The following is a 20,286-nucleotide window of genomic DNA, read 5'->3' as shown; positions in this document are numbered from 1 at the left end:
TTTTATTGTATTTTGGCCTCCATATTTCTGATTAAATGTTACCTGTTATTTGTATCATTGTCCCTTGTGTATAATGTGTTGTTATCCTTTATCTGCCTTTAATATTTTCTCTCCATCTTGGCTTTTCAAAACTCTGCTGTTCCTAGATATGGTTCTGTTTATATTTATTTTAGTTGGGGCTAACTGTGTCTTACTCTTTTTTCAAACCAAATTTGGAAAATTTCCAATAACTACTTTGTATGCCCTTTCCTCTCTTCTCTTGGAAACCGTTACATGTAGCTCAGCTCAGTTCAGTTCATTTCATTTCAGTTGCTCAGTTGTGTCTGACTCTCTTACTGCCCCATGGCCTGCAGCACACCAGGCTTCCCTGTCTGTCACCAACTCCTGGAGCTTCCTGAAACTCACGTCCATTGAGTCAGTGATGCTATCCAACCATCTCATCCTCTGTTGTTCCCTTCTCCTCCCGCCTTCAATATTTCCCAGCATCAGGGTCTTTTCCAGTGAGTCAATTCTTCATATCAGGTGGTCAGAGTATTGGAGTCTCAGCTTCAGCATCAATCCTTCCAATGAATATTCAGGACTGATTTCGTTTAGGATGGACTGGTTGGATCTCCTTGCAGTCCAGGAGACTCTGAAGACTCTTCTCCAACACCACAGTTCAAAATGCTTTGGCTCTCAGCTTTAGAGTCCAACTCTCACATCCATACCTGACTACTGGAAAAACCATGCAGGTTACTTGTTACTCAGACTTGTTACTGTGTCAGAATAAGTCACTGAAGCATTAGTTAATTTTTTAAAATATCTTAAATGATACTGTGTGTTCATATCGGGTAATTGCTATTGATTTGTCTTCAAGTTCACTAAACCTTTCTTTAGTACTAAATCTTCAATCTGATATTAAAGTCAACCTGTATATTTTTATTTTAGATATTAATAGCTCATTAATCCATGGTAAAATCTCCATCTGTTTCTTTTCTATAGTTTCTATTTTTGTGTTGAGATTCTCAGTTCTTTGCTTATTATGGCCATCTTTGCCTCAAGATCCTTGAACCTATTTTTTACAGCTTGTTTAAAATCTTTTTCTACCAATTCTAACATGTGGATCATCTTGGGGCCTTATTCTATGGACTATTTATTTTCTTAAATATGAGTCTAATTTTCCTATTCCTTTGAATGTGTAGTAATTTTTAGTTTTATACTAAACATTTTGGATGAAACTTTGTAAAGACTTGAGATTATGACATCATCCCTGCAAACCTGTAGAATTTTTTTCTTATCAGGCAGTTAAATGGCAAATAGTCTTGTTCTTGTCAGGTGTGGTTTTTCAGATAGGTCAATTTTGCCTTTGAGCTTAATCCTAAAGTGTGATTCTTTCTGGAGGTCATGGTCCTAACTCTTAAAGCACTGTCTTTCAGGAATTTTAACTGAATGCCAGAGGTACTCAGTGAGCTCTCTTAACACTGGTTCTTCAGTATCTCCTATCATTGCAGCTCCTCTGGTATTTTCATTTATTACTTGGTCCTGCAGCAGGCAGTCTCTGCTACATGAAGTCTTACTCTTCATATTGGTCAAGAACCTGCAGCAAATCCTCATTCAGTCTTCTACCCCCAACCCCCTCACATATCTATTTCTCCTTCAGTCACCTGCTCTGTAAATTACAGGGTTTTTTAGCAGACTGAAATATTCTAATATCTGATATTCTAAGAGACTTTGTTTTCTTGGGCTCCAAAGTCACTGCAGATGGTTACTGCAGCCATGAAATTAAAAGACACTTGCTCCTTGGAAGAAAAGCTATGACCAACCTAAGACAGCATACTATAAACCAGAGACATCACTTTGCAGACAAAGGTCCATCTCATCAAAGCTATGGTTTTTCCAGTAGTCATGTATGGATGTGCGAGTTGGACTATAAAGAAAGCTGCGCACGGAATTGATGCTTTTGAACTGTGGTGTTGGAGAAGACTCTTGAGAGTCTCTTGGACTGCAAGGAGATCCAACCAGTCCATCCTAAAGGAAATCAATCCTGAATATTCATTGGAAGGACTGATGCTGAAGCTGAAACTCCAATACTTGGAGTTTTGCACTTGATACAAAGAACTGACTCACTGGAAAAGACCCTGATGCAGGGAAAGATTGAAGGCAGGAGGAGAAGGGGACAACAGAGGATGAGATGGTTGGATGGCATCACCGACTCAATGGACATGAGTTTGAGCAAGCTCCAGAAGTTGGTATGGTCATGGAAGCCTGGCGTGCTACAGTCCATGGGGTTGAAAAGAGTCGGACAGGACCGAGCGACTGAACTGAACTGATATCCTAATTTCTGCTTCCTCGGCTCATTGAGATTGAAGTTTAACTTGATCTTCAACTCCCTGAGTTTGATCAGGAAAACCATGGTAGTCACCCTGTATACTACCCTATATATGAGATATACCTATGGCTGATCTCACAAGGATCAAAGTCCTGCTGTGGCCGTTTTCCAGTGCCTAAAAAGAATTGTTTCATATGTTTTGCCTAGTTTTATACTTATTTATAGCAGGAAGGCAGGTCCTTTTATACCAGTAACTCCGTCATGGCTGGAATAAAGAATCCATGGGTTTCTGTTTAATTTTCACAAAACCTTGTGGGATGTAATTTGTGAAGTAGGTACAGTTATTATAACCCAATTTTATGGAGAATTAAACTCAGATGAACTGGTGAGTGGGGGAATCACATTTAAAACCTGGGCAGTTAGATTCAGACTCCATGAATCTGATTTAATAAATGATACTGCTTCTGCAATGTGAAATTATATTTACTACCTTTGTTGCATTTATCACACTCTTTTTTCTCATATTTATTGATATTTGTTTTTTAAACTTTGCTACCTCTTCTAATGTGTACAGACAACACAATTCCTGTCTACAACTGCTACCCCACTGCCTAGCACAGGCTCTTGGTTAGCATTCAATAAATATTTGTTGAAAGAATGAACATAGATGAGAGCATTATAAAACAATTTTGAAAAGAGGCTTTTTTCTACGTATTTGCTATTTTCGACTTCATCTTGTCTGCCACCTAGTGGCATCAAAATTCTACAGCATAGTATGGCTAAGGAAACTCAAATGGGGGCTCTGTATCAACCTAGAGGGGTGGCATGGGTAGGGAGAGGGGAGGGAAGTTCAAAAGGGATGAGATATACCTATGGCTGGTTCATATTGAGGTTTGACAGAAAACAATAAATAAAAAATAAGTTAATTTTTTTGAAAGGCCAAAAAAGAAAAAATTCTATAGCATAAACAACATCAGTCTAAAGATGGGAAATAGGCAAAAAAGGTGATATGTATTATTAGAATCTTTAGAATTATACACATCAACATATAATTATATGAGAAGAAAGAGTTATAGCAGGATTTCCGTTCTTGATAAGATAGCAGTAATTAGAAATCAGTCTCAGGAGTGATCAAGACACCACTGACAAACAATGACAGTAGTTTGATGAAGTGAGCATAGAGTTGATATGTTCGATTGGTGAGTGTGGGCATTACTTTGGTTTGAAGTTAAAAAAAAATGACATCTAAATATGGTGCTTTGGATATGTTATTTAAAAAAGAAAAACTTGCTTATAGTTGTTTCTAAAGCCTTTGTTGTCTTCCCTGTGTCTCAGACGGTAAAGAATCTGCCTGCAGTGAAGGAGACCAGGGTTCAATCCCTGGTGGAGAAGATCACCTGGAGAAGGGAATTGTAACCTGCTTTGGTATTCTTGCCTGGGAAATCCCATGGACAGAGGAATATGGCAAGCTACAGTCCTTGAGGTCACAAAGGGTTGGACATGACTGAACGGCAAACACTTCAACTTTTTTTCAAAGCCTTTGTCTTACTTATTAGCATATTTTAAATGGCAGTACTCAGTTAATTAATTTCAAAATGTATCTTTGTTGAACCTAAAACCATACAGTTATGGTTCTTGTAGTCTTCTACATGACAAAACAATATGCACTTATTTTTATCAAAAGCAAAACTACATGATGGTTTTCAAGCTAATTTCTGTATTAACAAATCTGAAGATATGCAGTAGGCCTCACAATTTACATAAAATTAAAGAAAGGATGCTTCAGGAATGCAAATAAATGCAAAAAGTGAATATTTTAATTTTGACCCATGATTAGTATCAACCATCACAGTGTGGTAATAATACAAAAGAAAGATTCTGCATTCAGTGTATAACTAATGGTTATAAGCTATTTATAGACTGAATATCCTGATTATTTATTTTGAGAAATACATTTACATTTCAGATTCTATTTTAAAAATCTGAGATCTTTAAAAACATTTGAATATTACAATCATATGCACTGATTTCTGTAGTTCTGCAACATGACAAGCCTAGAAAAATGATTTATTTCACTTAGTGCATAATTAATTGTATGAATTCACTGTTTAACCTCTATTGATTTCCATTTCTTAGTTAATGTTCAACTTAGAAACAGAAGCAAAAATTATTTTACAATAGAATAAAAAGGATACAGAAGTTAATCCTAGCATAATAGGGAAGATCATTTTACTTTTCATCTTTATATTGTATACCCTCCGCTCAGTAATTTTTAAGGACTTGAAAGGGCACTCTTAGTTTTAAAACAAAAGTTTCAAAGTCTAAATAGTGAACCTATTGAAACGAATCCTTGCATCCTTAGAAACCATAGCATTTTATTGTTTCTTATAGTACTATTTTGATTAATGTTCATTAAGTTATTTTTATAACACTGAATTGAATTTTGGCATGAACATGCCATTTACAATTTTTTATGATTACAAAAATGATTTGAAAATCCATCAAACCATTCTAATATCCAGGAGATATTTTGATTAATATGTAGGCAATGTTAATGGTACTTCATATGTGTAGTGAAAACCATGGACAAGGTGATAAATAATTACTTTCAGGTGCATCTCAATTCATTATTGTTTATGTATGCCTATAGATTTTCTGGGCTATTCCCAATTTCAAATATTTTATTGTGCTTACAAGTCACCCAAGTGGCTCAGAAATTCCAATATTTTAACATACTGAAGTATACATTACATTTCCAATATTGGCCCTTTCAAATGGAAATGAAATAAAATTCTTCCAGTGTAACCATATGTCCTGATATTGGGTTTGGAAACTATGGTTGCATAAGCTGTTTCTAGAAAATATAGAGTCAGATTTTCTTTGGTATCAAAGAGAATCTGTGTTTAGGTTCTGCAGTTTATTTAAAGCAAAAAGTTTCTTTCCAGCAGGTTATCTTAGAAATTTTAAAGTGATTTTGTTGTCAGCAGGTCTTCGATGTCAAACTTAAGCGTATAAGTTTGAGGTCTCCATAGAGCTGTTAAGAATATCTGATGGAACTTCTATATCATTGTGGATACAGAGTTATAAATGAGTTTTAACGTATTGGCAGATCTGCTCACATAATGAATCTTAATATAATTGATGGTCATGTTTTTTTACTGGTTATTAACAGGGAAAGTGTTATGTTTTCATATTGATATTAGTTTTGTTATTTGTGTCCAAAAGAAATCCAGGATGTATGAGCTCAGAGAATGAACAAGACTAAAGTTTTATGTAAATTGCTCTAAATTAGGCAGGGAGGTATAGAGGAATCATAATTCTAAGAAAAGAGCTATTTAAAAGATGTAACATAATCACTTTATCTTTTTGGTAGATTAAACTGAATACTTCCCATGATAAGATCAAGGTCTTTAGGGAACAAGACATAGGAGAGGACATTTTTATAGAAAAAAAGATAGGGCTGGGTAACCTTGAGGATTCTAGGAAACCAAAAACTAATACAGAGTTCTGAAGAGGATAGAAATATATAAAGGAAATCTTTAAGGACAATGATAAAAAGGTGATTCATACCTTTGGACAGTTGTCGCACTTGCCCCTTCATAACATCCTTTGAATCAGTTGTGTTATCACCAAATAAGCCATAAACTTTGGTGTCTTTGCTCATGGTTCATAGCTGGAATTTCTTTCTACCATTCTTTGTATCGCAGTCAGTTTTGGAAATCTTTCTCCTCCTTCTCACCCCTTACCTAACCTTATTCAATCCCTCCTTTCTTCCTGCAGTCATTTGCTACTGCAGCTGCCTGCCTTTTTATTTTGTCCTGCTTTATGATAGTTAATTATGGGTTTATTTCTTCCCTTAGGTTTTGAGATGCCCTTTGTGATCTCTATGATTGTCTAGCTTAACATAAATCAAGTAATAAAGAGATGGTTTTAGTTTTGTGATTACATTTCAATGGAATCTAAGTTAATCCTACAAGCTCACATCATACCGTCTGCTTGCATGGATAGTACTTACTTGCAGTTATTAACCCTTCATTTTACCTGTGCGCATGATTCAGGGCAAGGTCAGGTTTCCTCATTCGCAGATAGCATGCAACAAGCTTTGTCTCAATGAAACTTGCCACACTAGCTATATCTTCAGCAGATGCTTCAAATGGTTTTCCCAGAACTGCCCCTTTGCTGCAAAGCTTTAAAAGAAAAATAAATACAAGGCTTTAAATTTTCTAATCATCTTGACAAATAATTGATCTTTTAAATAAACTTTACATAATATATACACACACTTTTCCAAACAAGTAAAATATTAACATTTTGATTGTAAATTAAATTATTCCTGTTCACTATTAAGTGACTATAAGTAACACATTTTATTGTAAAATGCTTCCTGTAAAATATTTTAAAAGTATGATATATTTTAAAGGGGTGCCATTAGCTAAGAATGTCTGTTTTAAAAATAAAGCACACAATAAGCAAAGATATTAACAGAAAACCAGGTATAAATCATATTAAATACCAGTGCTTTTATGAAAACCCAGCTAAGCAATAATCTAGCACACTATCGAGTTTGATTTAATATAATAAGGGGTATCGGAAGTAAACTCCTAGGAGCCATTAACATGATTGGTGATTAATTTGAGTCTGAATCATATTCTCTAGGATGTTATTGAAAGAAAAGAAGTGAAAATTTATTAGAATTTATTGGCAGAGGCCACAGTATCTGAAAAACATGGCAGGAATGTGGAATTCTTAATAAAAATTCCAGGAAGTCAATGGCTTCTGGGCACCATAGATAAACTGTAGAGCAAGAAAATAATTAATTTTGGGGAGAGAACCCCAAACATTAAGAAGTATCAATAATATGACAAGGATAGATCGGTCCTTTTTTTTCCCCCTTAGAGTTTTCTACTGTTCCTTAGAATCAAGGCTGATGGGGGAGGACAGACTCCATCACCACTTAGTGACCTTATTCAGAATATCCGCTTCTTTGCTATTTTTACATTTTTGCTCTTGCTATTTGCTGTTTTTATTTCCTGTGCTTTTCTCACCAGGGATAGTAATGTTTGAGGATTAGTATCTATTTGTATATATCTCTGTGTAAGATTTCTTGTATTCTAAATCCTGATTTTTAAGAAATGTTATCTAAACTAATTTTCTTTTATAGATTAAGTTGAGGTTGACTTGCCATTTACATTAACATTATTGTCTATTTTTTAAAGTGCAAATACGTTGAGAATGGGTTTATTCTGTTCTAAAATGTGTTTCTCTTCTTAATTTTATCCAACAACTATAAGCTGAAGGAAAATCTAGATGTTTTACATCCTTCGTTTGAATTGTTAGTTACCTGGTACTACCTGGATATTTTGTCAACTATGATAATTCATATCATTTTAAAAAGTCTTTTCCAATTTGATGGGATAAATTTTTTACTACATACATTCAGTCAATAAATATTTATTAATTACTAATAATCATCAGACAAAAAATATTACCTTTACATTTTAATTTGGTCTAATTAAATTGGTTTTATTTAATAGGTCTTTTTAATAAATTTTGGCTATTTTTAGTTCTGTGTAAATTCCTGTTTTTGCATTCCTTGGCTATTTCCATTGGTATTGTAATCTTTTACTTATTAATTATGAGAGCTCTTTATAATCTAGTATTCATTTTCCCATACAACTATGTACACAAAATCAGACATAAAGGTTTTTCCCCCTTTAATTGCCCTTCATAAAAGAGTCAACTTCTATCCATGTATCCTCAGAATACATTTCTCAATTATTTGGCAAGGTGGGGGAACAAAGACTTTTATGGAAGATACAAAGTATTTGTCAATGACCTTAGTCAAGGCTAAGTTTAGATGCTTTATAAAGATTACCTGATAAAATTCATAATAAAAGAGACAAAGTATTTAACAGTGACTTAGTAACTATTCCTGAGAGTATGACCTCACAAATGTCAGTGTGGATGTAAACAGACTTTAAAATATAGTTTAAGAAAGTGTTATAGTTTGAACATGATAGCTTGAGACAGCACGTCTCCTCTTCTACCAGTCTGATCCTATATGACCCTGAGATACCTAAAATAACGGTTGTTTAGGAAGAAAAAATGTTTTTGGATAACACAGCTTTTTAAAAAGTCAGTGGAAAACAACATAAGTAGAAATTATGTAATGCCATTTGTTAGCATATCATTGTATTAAAATTCTAGACTTTCTTGAGTAGTTTTATCCTTTAAATTAAATCAGCATATTTCCCCCAAATCTTAAACACTCAAACCTCATGGATTTTTTTCACATAAAATCTTGAGCTTCCCTGGTGGCTTAGAAGGCAAAGAATTCACCTGCAATGCAGGAGACGTAGGTTCAATCCCTGGGTCAGAAAGATCCCCTGGAGAAGGGAATGGCTACCCATTCCAGTATTCTTGCCTGGAGAATTCCAGGGACAGAGAAGCCTGTTTGCTTAAAATCTTAAACATAAAAGAAACAAGCCCCACATTGTATATGTCCTTTGCCCCTTCCTCCTCTTTGTTCATATCAGGTGTGATAGAGCAGATATAGCTCCTTTCTCAGGCATACTTTTTGTGGGATGAATACAGGGACCATTAGGGTAATAACTTCCACAAGGACGTTCAGATTCTACATGGCAAGAGGAAGCTGACCTTCAAGTTTAATAACATTAAGACTTTGTCTGAGAACACTGAAAGAAAGTGAAAAATAAGCACCTGATCTAATGTTTGCTATAGTCTCTACTTCTATGAGTTTCAAGGCCAAAAAAAGGAATAAAATGATCAATCTTAACACTCCAGAGTGTATACTTTATGAAACCAAACTGTAAGCAAGGAAAGACAATAATAATTTTTCAGTTCATATTAAAATGGAAAAACACACAGCCTGTATATTTGTGGTGATCGTGATTTATCAATCAAGTACTATAAGATAGAGAACTTTCTGATTTTATCAAAGGTTACCTTATTTGTTTTCCAAAGTGATGTGCCTTTAAAATAAGCTTTGCAGTAAGGCAAATTGTTACAAATATGATGATGTTAAAGGTAGAAATATAGAAAATATAGACAAAGAACTGGTATCAGGATTATAAAGAACATTTCAGATATTTTGCTGAATTTTAAAATTTCAGGTAGTCATTTGTGAAGACTAACAAATGAATTCTCTAGAAGATGAAGGATTTTAATATGCTGCTAAGTCACTTCAGTAGTGTCCGACTCTGTGTGACCCCAGACGGCAGCCCAACAGGCTCTCCCGTCCCTGGGATTCTCCAGGCAAGAACACTGGAGTGGGCTGCCGTTTCCTTCTCCAATGCATGAAAGTGAAAAGTGAAAATGAAGTCGCTCAGTTGTGTCCGACTCCCAGCGACCCCATGGACTGCAGCCCACCAGGCTCCTGCGTCCATGGGATTTTCCAGGCAAGAGTACTGGAGTGGGGTGCCATTGCCTTCAATATGAGATGTATTTATTTGCATGCAGGAAGGGTGACTTATGTGAAAAAAGTCATGGAAACAAGGTAATAAAAAGTTTTAAACTACCTAATATAGTAAATTAATGAGAAGACTTTGAATTATAAAACAAAAATTAGGTGTGAAATTTTTGCTTTTAAAAAAAGCATGGACAAGTTAAAAGCATAATTTTTTAGAGAAAATGAAGTAAAAACTCTTATGGGTATAGTTGTTGGTTTCATGAGAAACTGGATATTAAAATTTCAAAATTTAATAGTAAATTTCAGTAGTAAATTAAAATCACAGGTTAAAATTTTAATAAAAAATACATACTTTACAAAATATATTTGATAGTTTTCTGAAAATAGCCTGATAATACTTCAGAGTTATAAAAAGTTATTAAAAGTTTATAAAAAGTTATAAAACCTTTTTCTAAGGTATTTCAAAGTTGCTTTAAGAAATAAATATCAAACCTATTTTCAGAAATTGTGGCACAATGGAATTTCAAAGTTTGCTTAAAAACACAGATAAAAATAACAGAAAGCCCAATAATAGCAGAAAAAAAACAAGATTAAATACTATGTTATGGGTCCCATTCTTAAAAATACAACCACACATTTTTCTTTAATTAGTATCATCATTAGTAAGATTGATATTGCTAATAGATTCTCACTTAATAGAATATTGTATGATGACTGTTTGCCCACCATACTCCTGGGACATAATTTTGAGTGATCCTTGCAGATCTAGGAAAGAACAATAAATCTTTAAAAATGAGGCATTATTTTAGCTATTAATTATCTACAAATTACAGTATATATCATTCAGTTGGAAATTTTTTAAGCTTTTTAATTGTTCAGGAAATTATCAAAAGAAAAAAGATGGAGAGTAAGTTACCCATAACTCTATTGCCATGTCTAATTGCCATTAATTTCTTGAATATTTCCTAACATAATTTTTATATTTTTATAATAAATTATAATTATATATAATAGTCCCATCTTTTTATATAGTTTTATTTTTATGTTTCTAATTAAAATCTAAAGCATTACTCACATTATAATTATAGTTGGATATTTTTATATTCTTACTCTCAGCAAGTGATAGAAATATTAGAAAGTAAGTCAGCAAAGACCCTGATGATTTGCATAACATCATTAACTAATCAAATGTAGTCAACATAAATATAAAATACTCCATCTTACAACATATTTTGCTCAGCTGCCCTGGAAAATCACTGAAAATTCAACAGTTAAAAAAAAAGAATCCAGTTGGAAAGTAAGCAAAGACATGAACAGAGTTTTCTCTGAAGAGGACATGCTGATGGCAAATAGGCTCATAAAAAGATGTTCAACATGTTTATTGTTTGACATCATTAGCCATCAGAGAAATGTAATTTAAAACTACAGTGAGATATCACCTAGTAGAATGGCTAAAAAGTGGCAATAACATCAAAATGGTGACCAGTTGGATCACTCACACTTTGCTGATGGGAATGTAAAATGGTACAGCCAGTGATGAAAACAGTATGGCAGTTGCTTAATAAACTAAACAAGTGACTACTGTACAACTCAACAAGTACACATTGGGCACTTATCCCAGAGAAATGAAGACTTTAGTTCACAGAGAAATCCATACATGAATAATGTTTATAGCAGAAAGAAAACCAGAGAGCTCACTGAGAGTCTCCTTTTTTTTTGGGGGGGGGTGTCTCTTTTATAAGGGAATAAATCCTTTTCAAGAGGGCTCCACCTTCAAGACACCTAATCACTTCCCAAAGTCCCCACCTCCGAATACCATCACATATGGGATTAGGTTTCAGCAAATGCATTTTGGAGGGGCAAATATTCAGTGCATATCTTTCATTACTCATTTTACAGATGAGGAAACTGAAGTTTGGAGTGTAATCTTCTCAGGTTACAGTGTTAGTAATTTGAATTTACACCTAGATGTCTGGCCCTGGAGTCTGTGTGTTTAATCACTACGTCAGTGCTACATGGTGACACTTCATGAGCTACTGATGCACAAAAACAGAGAGCAAGCATTTAGAAACTTTGACAGTACTTTGACAGAGAAATATTATATCTGTTGAATTATAATAAAATTGCTGTTGTTCAGCCACTAAGTCACGTCCGACTCTTTGCAACCTCATGGACTGCAGCACTTCAGGTTTCCCTATCCTTCCCTAGCTCGCAGAGTCTGCTCAAACTCATGTCCATTCAGTCGGTGATGCCATCCAATCACCTCATCTTCTGTTGTCCCCTTCTCCTCCTGCCTTCAAGCTTTCCCAGCATCAGGGTCTTTTCCCATTGGAAAAGTTCTTCACATCAGGTGGCCAAAGTGTAGGAGTTTCAGCTTTAGCATCAGTCCTTCCAATGAATATTCAGAACTGATTTCCTTTAGGATGGACTGGTTGAATCTCCTTGCAGTCCAAGGAACTCTCTAGAATCTTTTCCAGCACAGTTTGAAAGTATCAGTTCTTCGGGGCACAGTCTTCTTTATAGTCCAACTTTCACATCCATACGTGACTACTGAAAAAAACATGGCTCTGACTATGTGAATCTTTGTTGGCAAAGTGATGTCTCTGCTTTTTGATACACTGTCTAGGTTGGTCATATCTTTTCTTCCAAGGAGCAAATGCCTTTTAATTTCATGGCTGCAGTCACTGTTGGCAGTGATTTTCAAGCCCAGGAAAATAAAATATGCTATTGTTTCCATTTTTTCCCCATCTGTTTGCCATGAAGTGATGGGGCTGGATGCCGTGATCTTAGTTTTCCAAATGTTGAGTTTTAAGCCAGCTTTGTCACTCTCCTCTTTCACCTTCATCAAGAGGCTATTTAGTTCCTCTTTGCCTTCTGCCATTAGAGTGGTATTATCTACATATCTGAGGTTGTTGATATTTCTCCTGGCAATCTAGATTCCAGCTTGTTATTCATCCAGCCCAGCATTTGGCCTGATGTACTCTGCATATAAGTTAAATAAGCAAGGTGACAATGTACAGCTTTCACATGCTCCTTTCCCAATTTTGAACCAGTCCACTGTTCCATGTCCAGTTCTAACTGTTGCTTCTTGACCTGCATACAGGTTTCTCAGGAGGCCGGTAAGGTGGTCTGATATTCTTATCTCTTCAAGAATTTTCCACAGTTTGTTGTGACCCTCACAGACAAAGGATTTCATGTAGTCAATGCAGGAGATGTTTTTCTGGAATTTTCTTGTTTTTTTCTATGATCCAAACAATGTTGGTAATTTGATCTCTGGTTCCTCTGTCTTTTCTAAATACAGCTTGTTCATCTGGAAGTTCTTGGTTCACATACTGTTGAAGACTAGCTTGAAGAATTTTGACCATTATCTTGCTAGCATGTGAAACGAGGGCAGTTATAAGGTAGTTAGAACATTCTTTGGCATTGCCCTTCTTTGCAATTGGAATGAAAACTGACCTTTTCCAGTCCCATGATCGTTGCTGAGTTCTCTAAATTTGCTGGCATATTGAGTGCAGCACTTTAACAGCATCATTTTTCAGGGTGTGAAATAGCTCAGCTGGAATTCCACCACCTCCACTAGCTTTGTTTGTAGTGATGCTTCCTAAGGCCCACTTGATTTCACACTCCAGGATATCTGGCTTTTGGTGAGTAACCACACCATTGTAATTATCCAAGTCTTTAAGATCTTTTTTGTACACTTCTTCTGTGTATTCTTGCCATCTCTTCTTAATCTCTTCTGCTTCTGTTAGATTTTTGCTGTTTCTATCCATTGTTATGCCCATCTTTGCATGAGATGTTCCTTTGGTATCTCTTGATTTTCTTGAAGATATCTAGTCTTTCCCATTCTATTTTCCCCTCTATTCTTTGCATTGTTAACTTAAGGAGGCTTTCTTATCTCTCTTTGCTAGCTTTGTATTTTTGTGTCATATTTCCCTTCATTTTTTCTAGTAAGTTTTTTTTTTACTCTATTTATTAAAATATCAGTCTACAACAGATTGGGACAAAACTGAAGACTAATTGGTTCTTTGCCACAGATAATGAAAAGAACTTTACTAAATTGTTAAAAATTTAGATAATTAAGAAATTTTGAAGAGAAAACAATTCACAATTCCATTATATAAAAATGACCATTCTTAAATGTTAGATATTGGTGTGGATATCTCCATCTTACCTAGTTTTCTATCTATTGATCAATCATCTATCTACATCTTTATCCTTCCATTTACAATAATGATATTATTCATTATCCATAGTATTATGTTTCTTTCTTTGAATATATCTTGGGCATTAATAAATATAAATTTATGCCATTTTCAAAATGGCTACATAATTTTACTAGATCCCCATTTAATATTTTTCCTAATGAGAAATTTCTCCAGAGACACTGAGAGTTCTTAATGTCATAAATAATATACACTGAATAGCCTTGTGTATACATCTTTGTTCACACATTTGATCATTTCTAAATTTTCATATTCTATCTGTTATAATGTCCTCTTACATCTTGGAATTGCTGAGTCAGGCATAGACATTACAATCCCCAAAAGCATATTTTAGAAAATATACAACATGAAAGTGCTTTCCAGAAAAGTCTTATACTTTCGCCAACAAAGTGTCTTTCTTGTTTTCCTATATCCTCATGCACACTAGGTATTAGAAATGTTTTAATCTATTCTTTGCTAATCATATGGACAACAAATGCACCTTATTTTAATTTGACTATTAAAGCAAGCTCTCATATGTATTGGCCATGTGTATGTATACACTTCATGAATTTCATTCATTTTACAATTGAGATATTCTAATTCATATAGATTTATTTTCACTTAGTGTATATTTTGGAGAAGGCAATGGCAGCCCCCTCCAGTGCTCTTGCCTGGAAGATCCCATGGGTGGAGGAGCCTGGTAGGCTGCAGTCCATGGGGTGTGAAGAGTCGGACACGACTGAGCGACTTCACTTTCACTTTTCACTGTCGTGCAATGGAGAAGGAAATGGCACCCCACTCCTGTGTTCTTGCCTGGAGAATCCTGGAGCCTGGTGGGCTGTGGTCTATGGGGTCACACAGAATCTGACACAACTGAAGCGACTTAGCAGCAGCAGCAGCAGTGTATATTTAATTAGATTTTTTCCAAATATATAATATATTTTGAGTTATGTGTACCACGCTTTAGTGTCAGGCTTATGCTGGCCATATAAAACAAATTGGAAAGATTCTTATCTTTTTCAGTACTCTGGAACATTTGGAAATAATTTAAAAAATTTCAGCCCAGCTTTTGTAACCTCTTTTTTTTAAATTTCATTATTGTTATGTGTAGGTTTTCAATATTTTGTATTAATTTTGTTAATTTATATTTTCTTATAAAATTATCTGTTTCATTCAGATTCTAAAATCTGTCATTATAGTGAAGAACATTATATTCTTAGACTATCTTAAATGCCTGTGTAGCAGTGATGTCATTCTTTTTTTTCGCTCTTAGTACTATATAGTTCTGTTTTCTGTTTCTTAATTGGAATTGCAGGGATTTGATTTTGTTTTCTTAAAACCAACATAGTCTTAGATTAATTTATTAATTCTCATATTCTTCTTCCTAATTCATTGCTTTGGTTTTTATGTTGGCTTTGTTATTTTTTCCTTCTGCTTTCCTAAGGGATTTTGTTTTGTTTCTCTGTACTTTAAAAAAAAAAAACAACTAATATCTTTAATTAATACTTAACTCATTTATTTTAGCTTTTCTCATATAGAAGTGTGTTGTGTGCTTTACTTAGGAAAAAAAATTCACAGCTTTTATTTTCACCTTTTTTTTTTTTTTGCCAACAGCTCTTTATTTTGTGCTTCTTATTCTTTAAAATGTTACCACTTGCTTTTCTTGGTTACTTGTATGACTAGACCATTTTGCATATTTGTTAGTCATTTATATTTCATCATTTGTGGACTATTTACCATTTGTCATGCCCTTTACCGCTTGTCTTTTATGCTCTTACTCTTTTTCTTGTTTATTTTTATGAAATCAGTCATGGGTGCCTGGAGTTCTTTCATGTTCTGCATTTCTTTCCCCATCCTATAAATTTGAACTTGTCTAAAGAAGTGCCTCCTACTCCATGTGGTAGCCTTTTTCAAGGTACAGGTGTTATGACTGTAGGAACTCAATACTGAGGGACCCTTCTTTACTACATTGGACAAACCTCTGAGAAAAAAAGCCGGTATAGAAGGAACAAAGCCAAAGATTAAGAGGCTGGAAAGCCTAATCTTGAATCCTGAAAATCTTCCCTTGAATCAAAATATATAAGATAATTTGAAAAGGTAGTATTCATTTGTTGTTTTGAAACAGTGAGATAGGGATTTGAAGAAAATAAAATTATTAAGAAATTGAGAATTAAATTGTAGCATAAATGTTAAACTAGAAGCAATATGTAAAGAATAAGTGATAGATCAGAAATATAGAGGACAATATTGAAAATAGAAAAGACTTTAAAGACTTCATTACTAACAAATGTTTATAATTTCTGAGACTTTTTCTTGTATATAACTACATCTGACTTTTTAGTATCTCCGTAAAGTAGATAAAACAGTTTGTCCCATTTGACAAATACTGAAACCTATGGGGGGAGAAAGTCAACTGCATGATAATGGATGGTGAACAGACTTGTGCTGGTGATCATTTTATAGTGTATAGGGATGCTGAATTATAAAGATAACCTCTTGAAACTTATACAGTGTGTTTAAAAAATATATATATATATGCCAAAAGAAATCTACTGGTTTTCCCAGGGGCTAAAATTGATGGAATGTTCTCTTTCCTTCACATCAATCTCCTTGTCCTAAATTATTCTGTTCAATACTTATTTTTTTTAAATTGTTAGTACCTAGCACGCTTGTTAGCCATTCAGTGAAACTTCTCATGTAAACTTCCAGTGGTTTTTCTGTTGGAGAATGTGAGTTCAGTACTCCATCTGAGTTTAATGGTTCCCCTTCTTTTTACCGTGTAGAATCTTTCCTAAGGCCTGACTGCACAAGAGATTGGTCCAAACCAAACACTAGAGATTGAGTTGGTAGCTGCTTCTTGGTTCTCCTTGCAGCTCACTTTGGTACTATTAGAACTTACATATGGAACTTCCTTTGCCTGGAGAATCGTAAGGAGAAAAAAACAAGCAAACTTCAACCTCTAGAATTCACTGCTCTTTCTTTTACTGCCTCTTCTTCTCATTCATATCTCAAGGGGACATAAACCATTGCTTATCAATTTCCATTTCCTAAATGTTGAAAGGATTGACATTTATGCATAGATATCAAAAGAGAGTACTAATAGTGGAATTAAGGGATGAAATAGCACTGAGAGCCCCAGAAATGAGTCCTCGAACACAGTGGGGAACTGCTGGCATTCTAGCTGCAAAAGGCCCCGTGTCTCTGAGTTGGGCATGCAGTAGATATAGGTGATAGTCTGCTTTTTATCATCTGTTTTTCCTTGAGGCTTTGTTTTTTGAAGATCCTACCTGGTGTCTGGCAGACCTTTGCAATGATCTTCCTGTGGATTAATGCATATAGAAGGATGGGCTTTAGGCACAAGAGCTAACCACCATCCTATCCTGCCAATTTGTCATTGGGATCTTTACAGTCTCTTTTAGATACCAAGCTAAATGTTCATGCTGCAAGGGTCTCATAACTAATAGTTTTCAATTTTAATATCTTTTTATACTCTCTTAACAGACTAGAAAGAATCTCTACACCATAGAATAACACTCATTGGTTTTAAATTTTCTCTCATCTTATTACATGGAAGAGGAATGAATCAGAGAGCTCATCCCTTGTAACTTTCCACATGGTGCCACATAGATCTACTAAAGTGTCTCCCTGGGAGAGAGAGAGTATGTGGGGCTGAGAGATGCAGAGAATTATGTTCACACATCACTGAACTTAAAAGTACCATCAGGGTTTTAGGAGCAGTGCTTTTCAGCCAAGTAGGCCAAGATGTGACCTCTATTAAATTTATGGGAATTGGAGAAATGAGGTTACTCCCTGGATGACATGCTGTTGAATGACAGTAAAAAGTAATTAATCACTCCTACTCCTATTTGTTAAAATAGCTATGCTTCAATCTGTTTTTTTTTTTCCCCTTTCAAGTAGCCTTAAGCTAGAGGTGTGGCCACAGTGGGTTCCTTCTACTGTGATTCACCTTGATCTGACCAGCCAGTAATTTGCTTATGCTCTGAAGCATGTAAATGATACACATTCACCTTCAGGGTGTTTTTCAGGGATACCCCTAAACTCTAGCTATCTGATGTGCAAAGCACATCAGAAATATGGCAGGAGTGAAATGAATTAATATAATAAATCTTCCTTCCTTCTTGCCCAGGAATTTCAGCTCATAAAGACAGCAATTTTAAAATGAAGATAATGTTAATAGAGTGCTTGTTTCAAGGTATTATTTATATTATAAAGTAAATGTATTATCACATACAAAGTCAGCTCTTATACAGTAATTATAATAGCCAGCAGTTATTGAGTGTTGACTGTGTGTTTGGCATTGTGCTAAGTTCATATAATATTGTACTTGATATTGTCTTTTATTGATGATATCTTATTAAATATTTTACTCCTAATTTTCAGGTAAGGAACTTGGCTGAAGAGAGGGTACTAACTTATTTGACAGTAAGTTCTAAAACTATGATTTAAATCCAGGTCTGTCACGTCACCTGATCCTATATTTTTTAGATAGCATTTTCCTTGGCTGGCCATTAATGAGTCACAGTCACATCTAGAAGGACAAATGTGAATCTTTACAGTTACCATTAGTGCTAGTTTCTTACTCATGATTACTTAATTCATATTCATACATGCAATGAGACAGATATATATAGCAGTCCAGTGATCTCTAAGTATCTATATATGTATGTATGTATCTATCCATCCATCTATACCTCACTGGATTACCACTAAGGAAATGAGAAGATAGTTAAGATAGGCAGGGAAAGAGAGAGATGGATCAACATTTACTAAGCAACAAGTAAGGCACTTTTACATATAGGAATCACTGAATTCCTACTATTACCCACTTTATAGACAGTTCATTAATTCTAGAAGCAGAGGAGGCTGGAACATGTAAAAATGGAGAGAAGAAGCACTAGATTATGTACTTGAATGAAGAAAAGAGATGGTGGAGTTTCTCTAGGGAGAAAAAGAGCACAATTGTCAAGATCACAGGTCTTTGCCTGGCATCTAGGGATGAAGGCCTTGCTGGTACAGTGAGGGCCTACTGGACTATAGGTTGTCATGTCAGAGTGACTAGTTCTGTAAGCAGGGGATCTTTTGAGCTACTCCTTCATCCTCTTTGCTGAATAGCTTAAAAAGTAAAATTAACATTTTGAGGACATTTGATAATAATTGGGGTTTTTGTGGAATCTTTGGTCTTTATATATTAATCTGCAGTTGTATTTCTTTTAACATTTATATTCAGATCAATTAAATGTTTTTCATTACATAATTTTGTTTAAATGGGGGAAACCTGGGTTATCTTTGAGTATATATTTTCTTTTAAAATGTCAGGATAACCATACTAAGAGAAATGAGATATCAAACAATTACATGCTTTTGACAGGCCATCATTTTCAAGAATTTAAAAGGAATTAATAAAACAATAATCTACAAATTCATTGCCCTACAAAACATCACTTCATTTCATTCTTATGTTCTCTTTTAGCTATTATGGACATTTATAGCAGTTTTAATTATCTTGGAGCAAACTCCATGAACACACAGTAGGAAAAAACTACCCCTAAACTCACTGGCAATTTGCAGTTATTTTCTGTCCACACATTTATAGGTTGGCCAAAGACTGGCCATTCTAGGCAGTGTTCAGCTTGGTAGTTAACTCTGGGTTAACTATGACTTGTAACAGCAGCTGCCTGAGATATGATCTTCTCATGGAAAAAGCAGGAGTGGAAGAGAGCAAGACAATGGGACAAGCACATTGAAAGTCTCAGTCACTTCAGGTCCACTAGCATTCTGTTGGCCATAGAAAGTCACATAGCCAAGCCCAATGGCTAGGGCTGAGGCCATGGCTAGGATACGCATGAATAATAATGCTATGATTGGGCAGGAGTGGGGTGACGAATTGGAACACATAATTTAATCTACTGCAAGCAGAGAAATATATTTATTTCCCTAAGAATTTCTTTTCCAAATTCCTCAACCACACATACTCATGTGAAGATGTGCCATGCGGGTTGAGACACAAAATAAAAGTTTAGGTCTTTACTGCCACTGGTCTCTTCCTTTTCTTCCAGTAACGCTGAAGTTCTTTCAGGACAGAAACAGTTCTGAAATTGTATGTTCCACAGAAATTTGAGGAGTTGTTACATTAAAAACATTTCTCAGGTCAAATAAGCTACTGAGAAGCCTAACTGGAGAGGTACTAAAACCATTTAACATACTAATGTATACTGCAAATATCTAACAGGAAAATATGGCAAACAGTATTTCACAAACTTATTTGACCGTAGAATCCCTTTCCTGCAACAAACTCATTTTTTTAAAAAAGAACATCTTGAAGC

At 34.8% G+C, this 20,286-nt stretch overlaps 1 protein-coding gene across 1 annotated transcript in view; it reads right to left on the bottom strand.

Moving 5' to 3' along the window:
* SPATA16 (spermatogenesis associated 16) overlaps positions 1–20,286 on the bottom strand; it is a 256,040-nt gene that overhangs the window by 188,413 nt on the left and 47,341 nt on the right. Inside the window, 1 exon segment of the mRNA XM_042243815.1 lies at positions 6,350–6,495. Coding sequence (XP_042099749.1) covers positions 6,350–6,495 — 146 coding nt within the window.

Source organism: Ovis aries, chromosome 1 (assembly GCF_016772045.2).
Source record: "Ovis aries strain OAR_USU_Benz2616 breed Rambouillet chromosome 1, ARS-UI_Ramb_v3.0, whole genome shotgun sequence".
Taxonomy (NCBI): domain Eukaryota; kingdom Metazoa; phylum Chordata; class Mammalia; order Artiodactyla; family Bovidae; genus Ovis; species Ovis aries.
The sequence above is the reverse complement of the archived record's forward strand: the minus strand, read 5'-3'. Positions and strand labels throughout refer to the sequence as shown.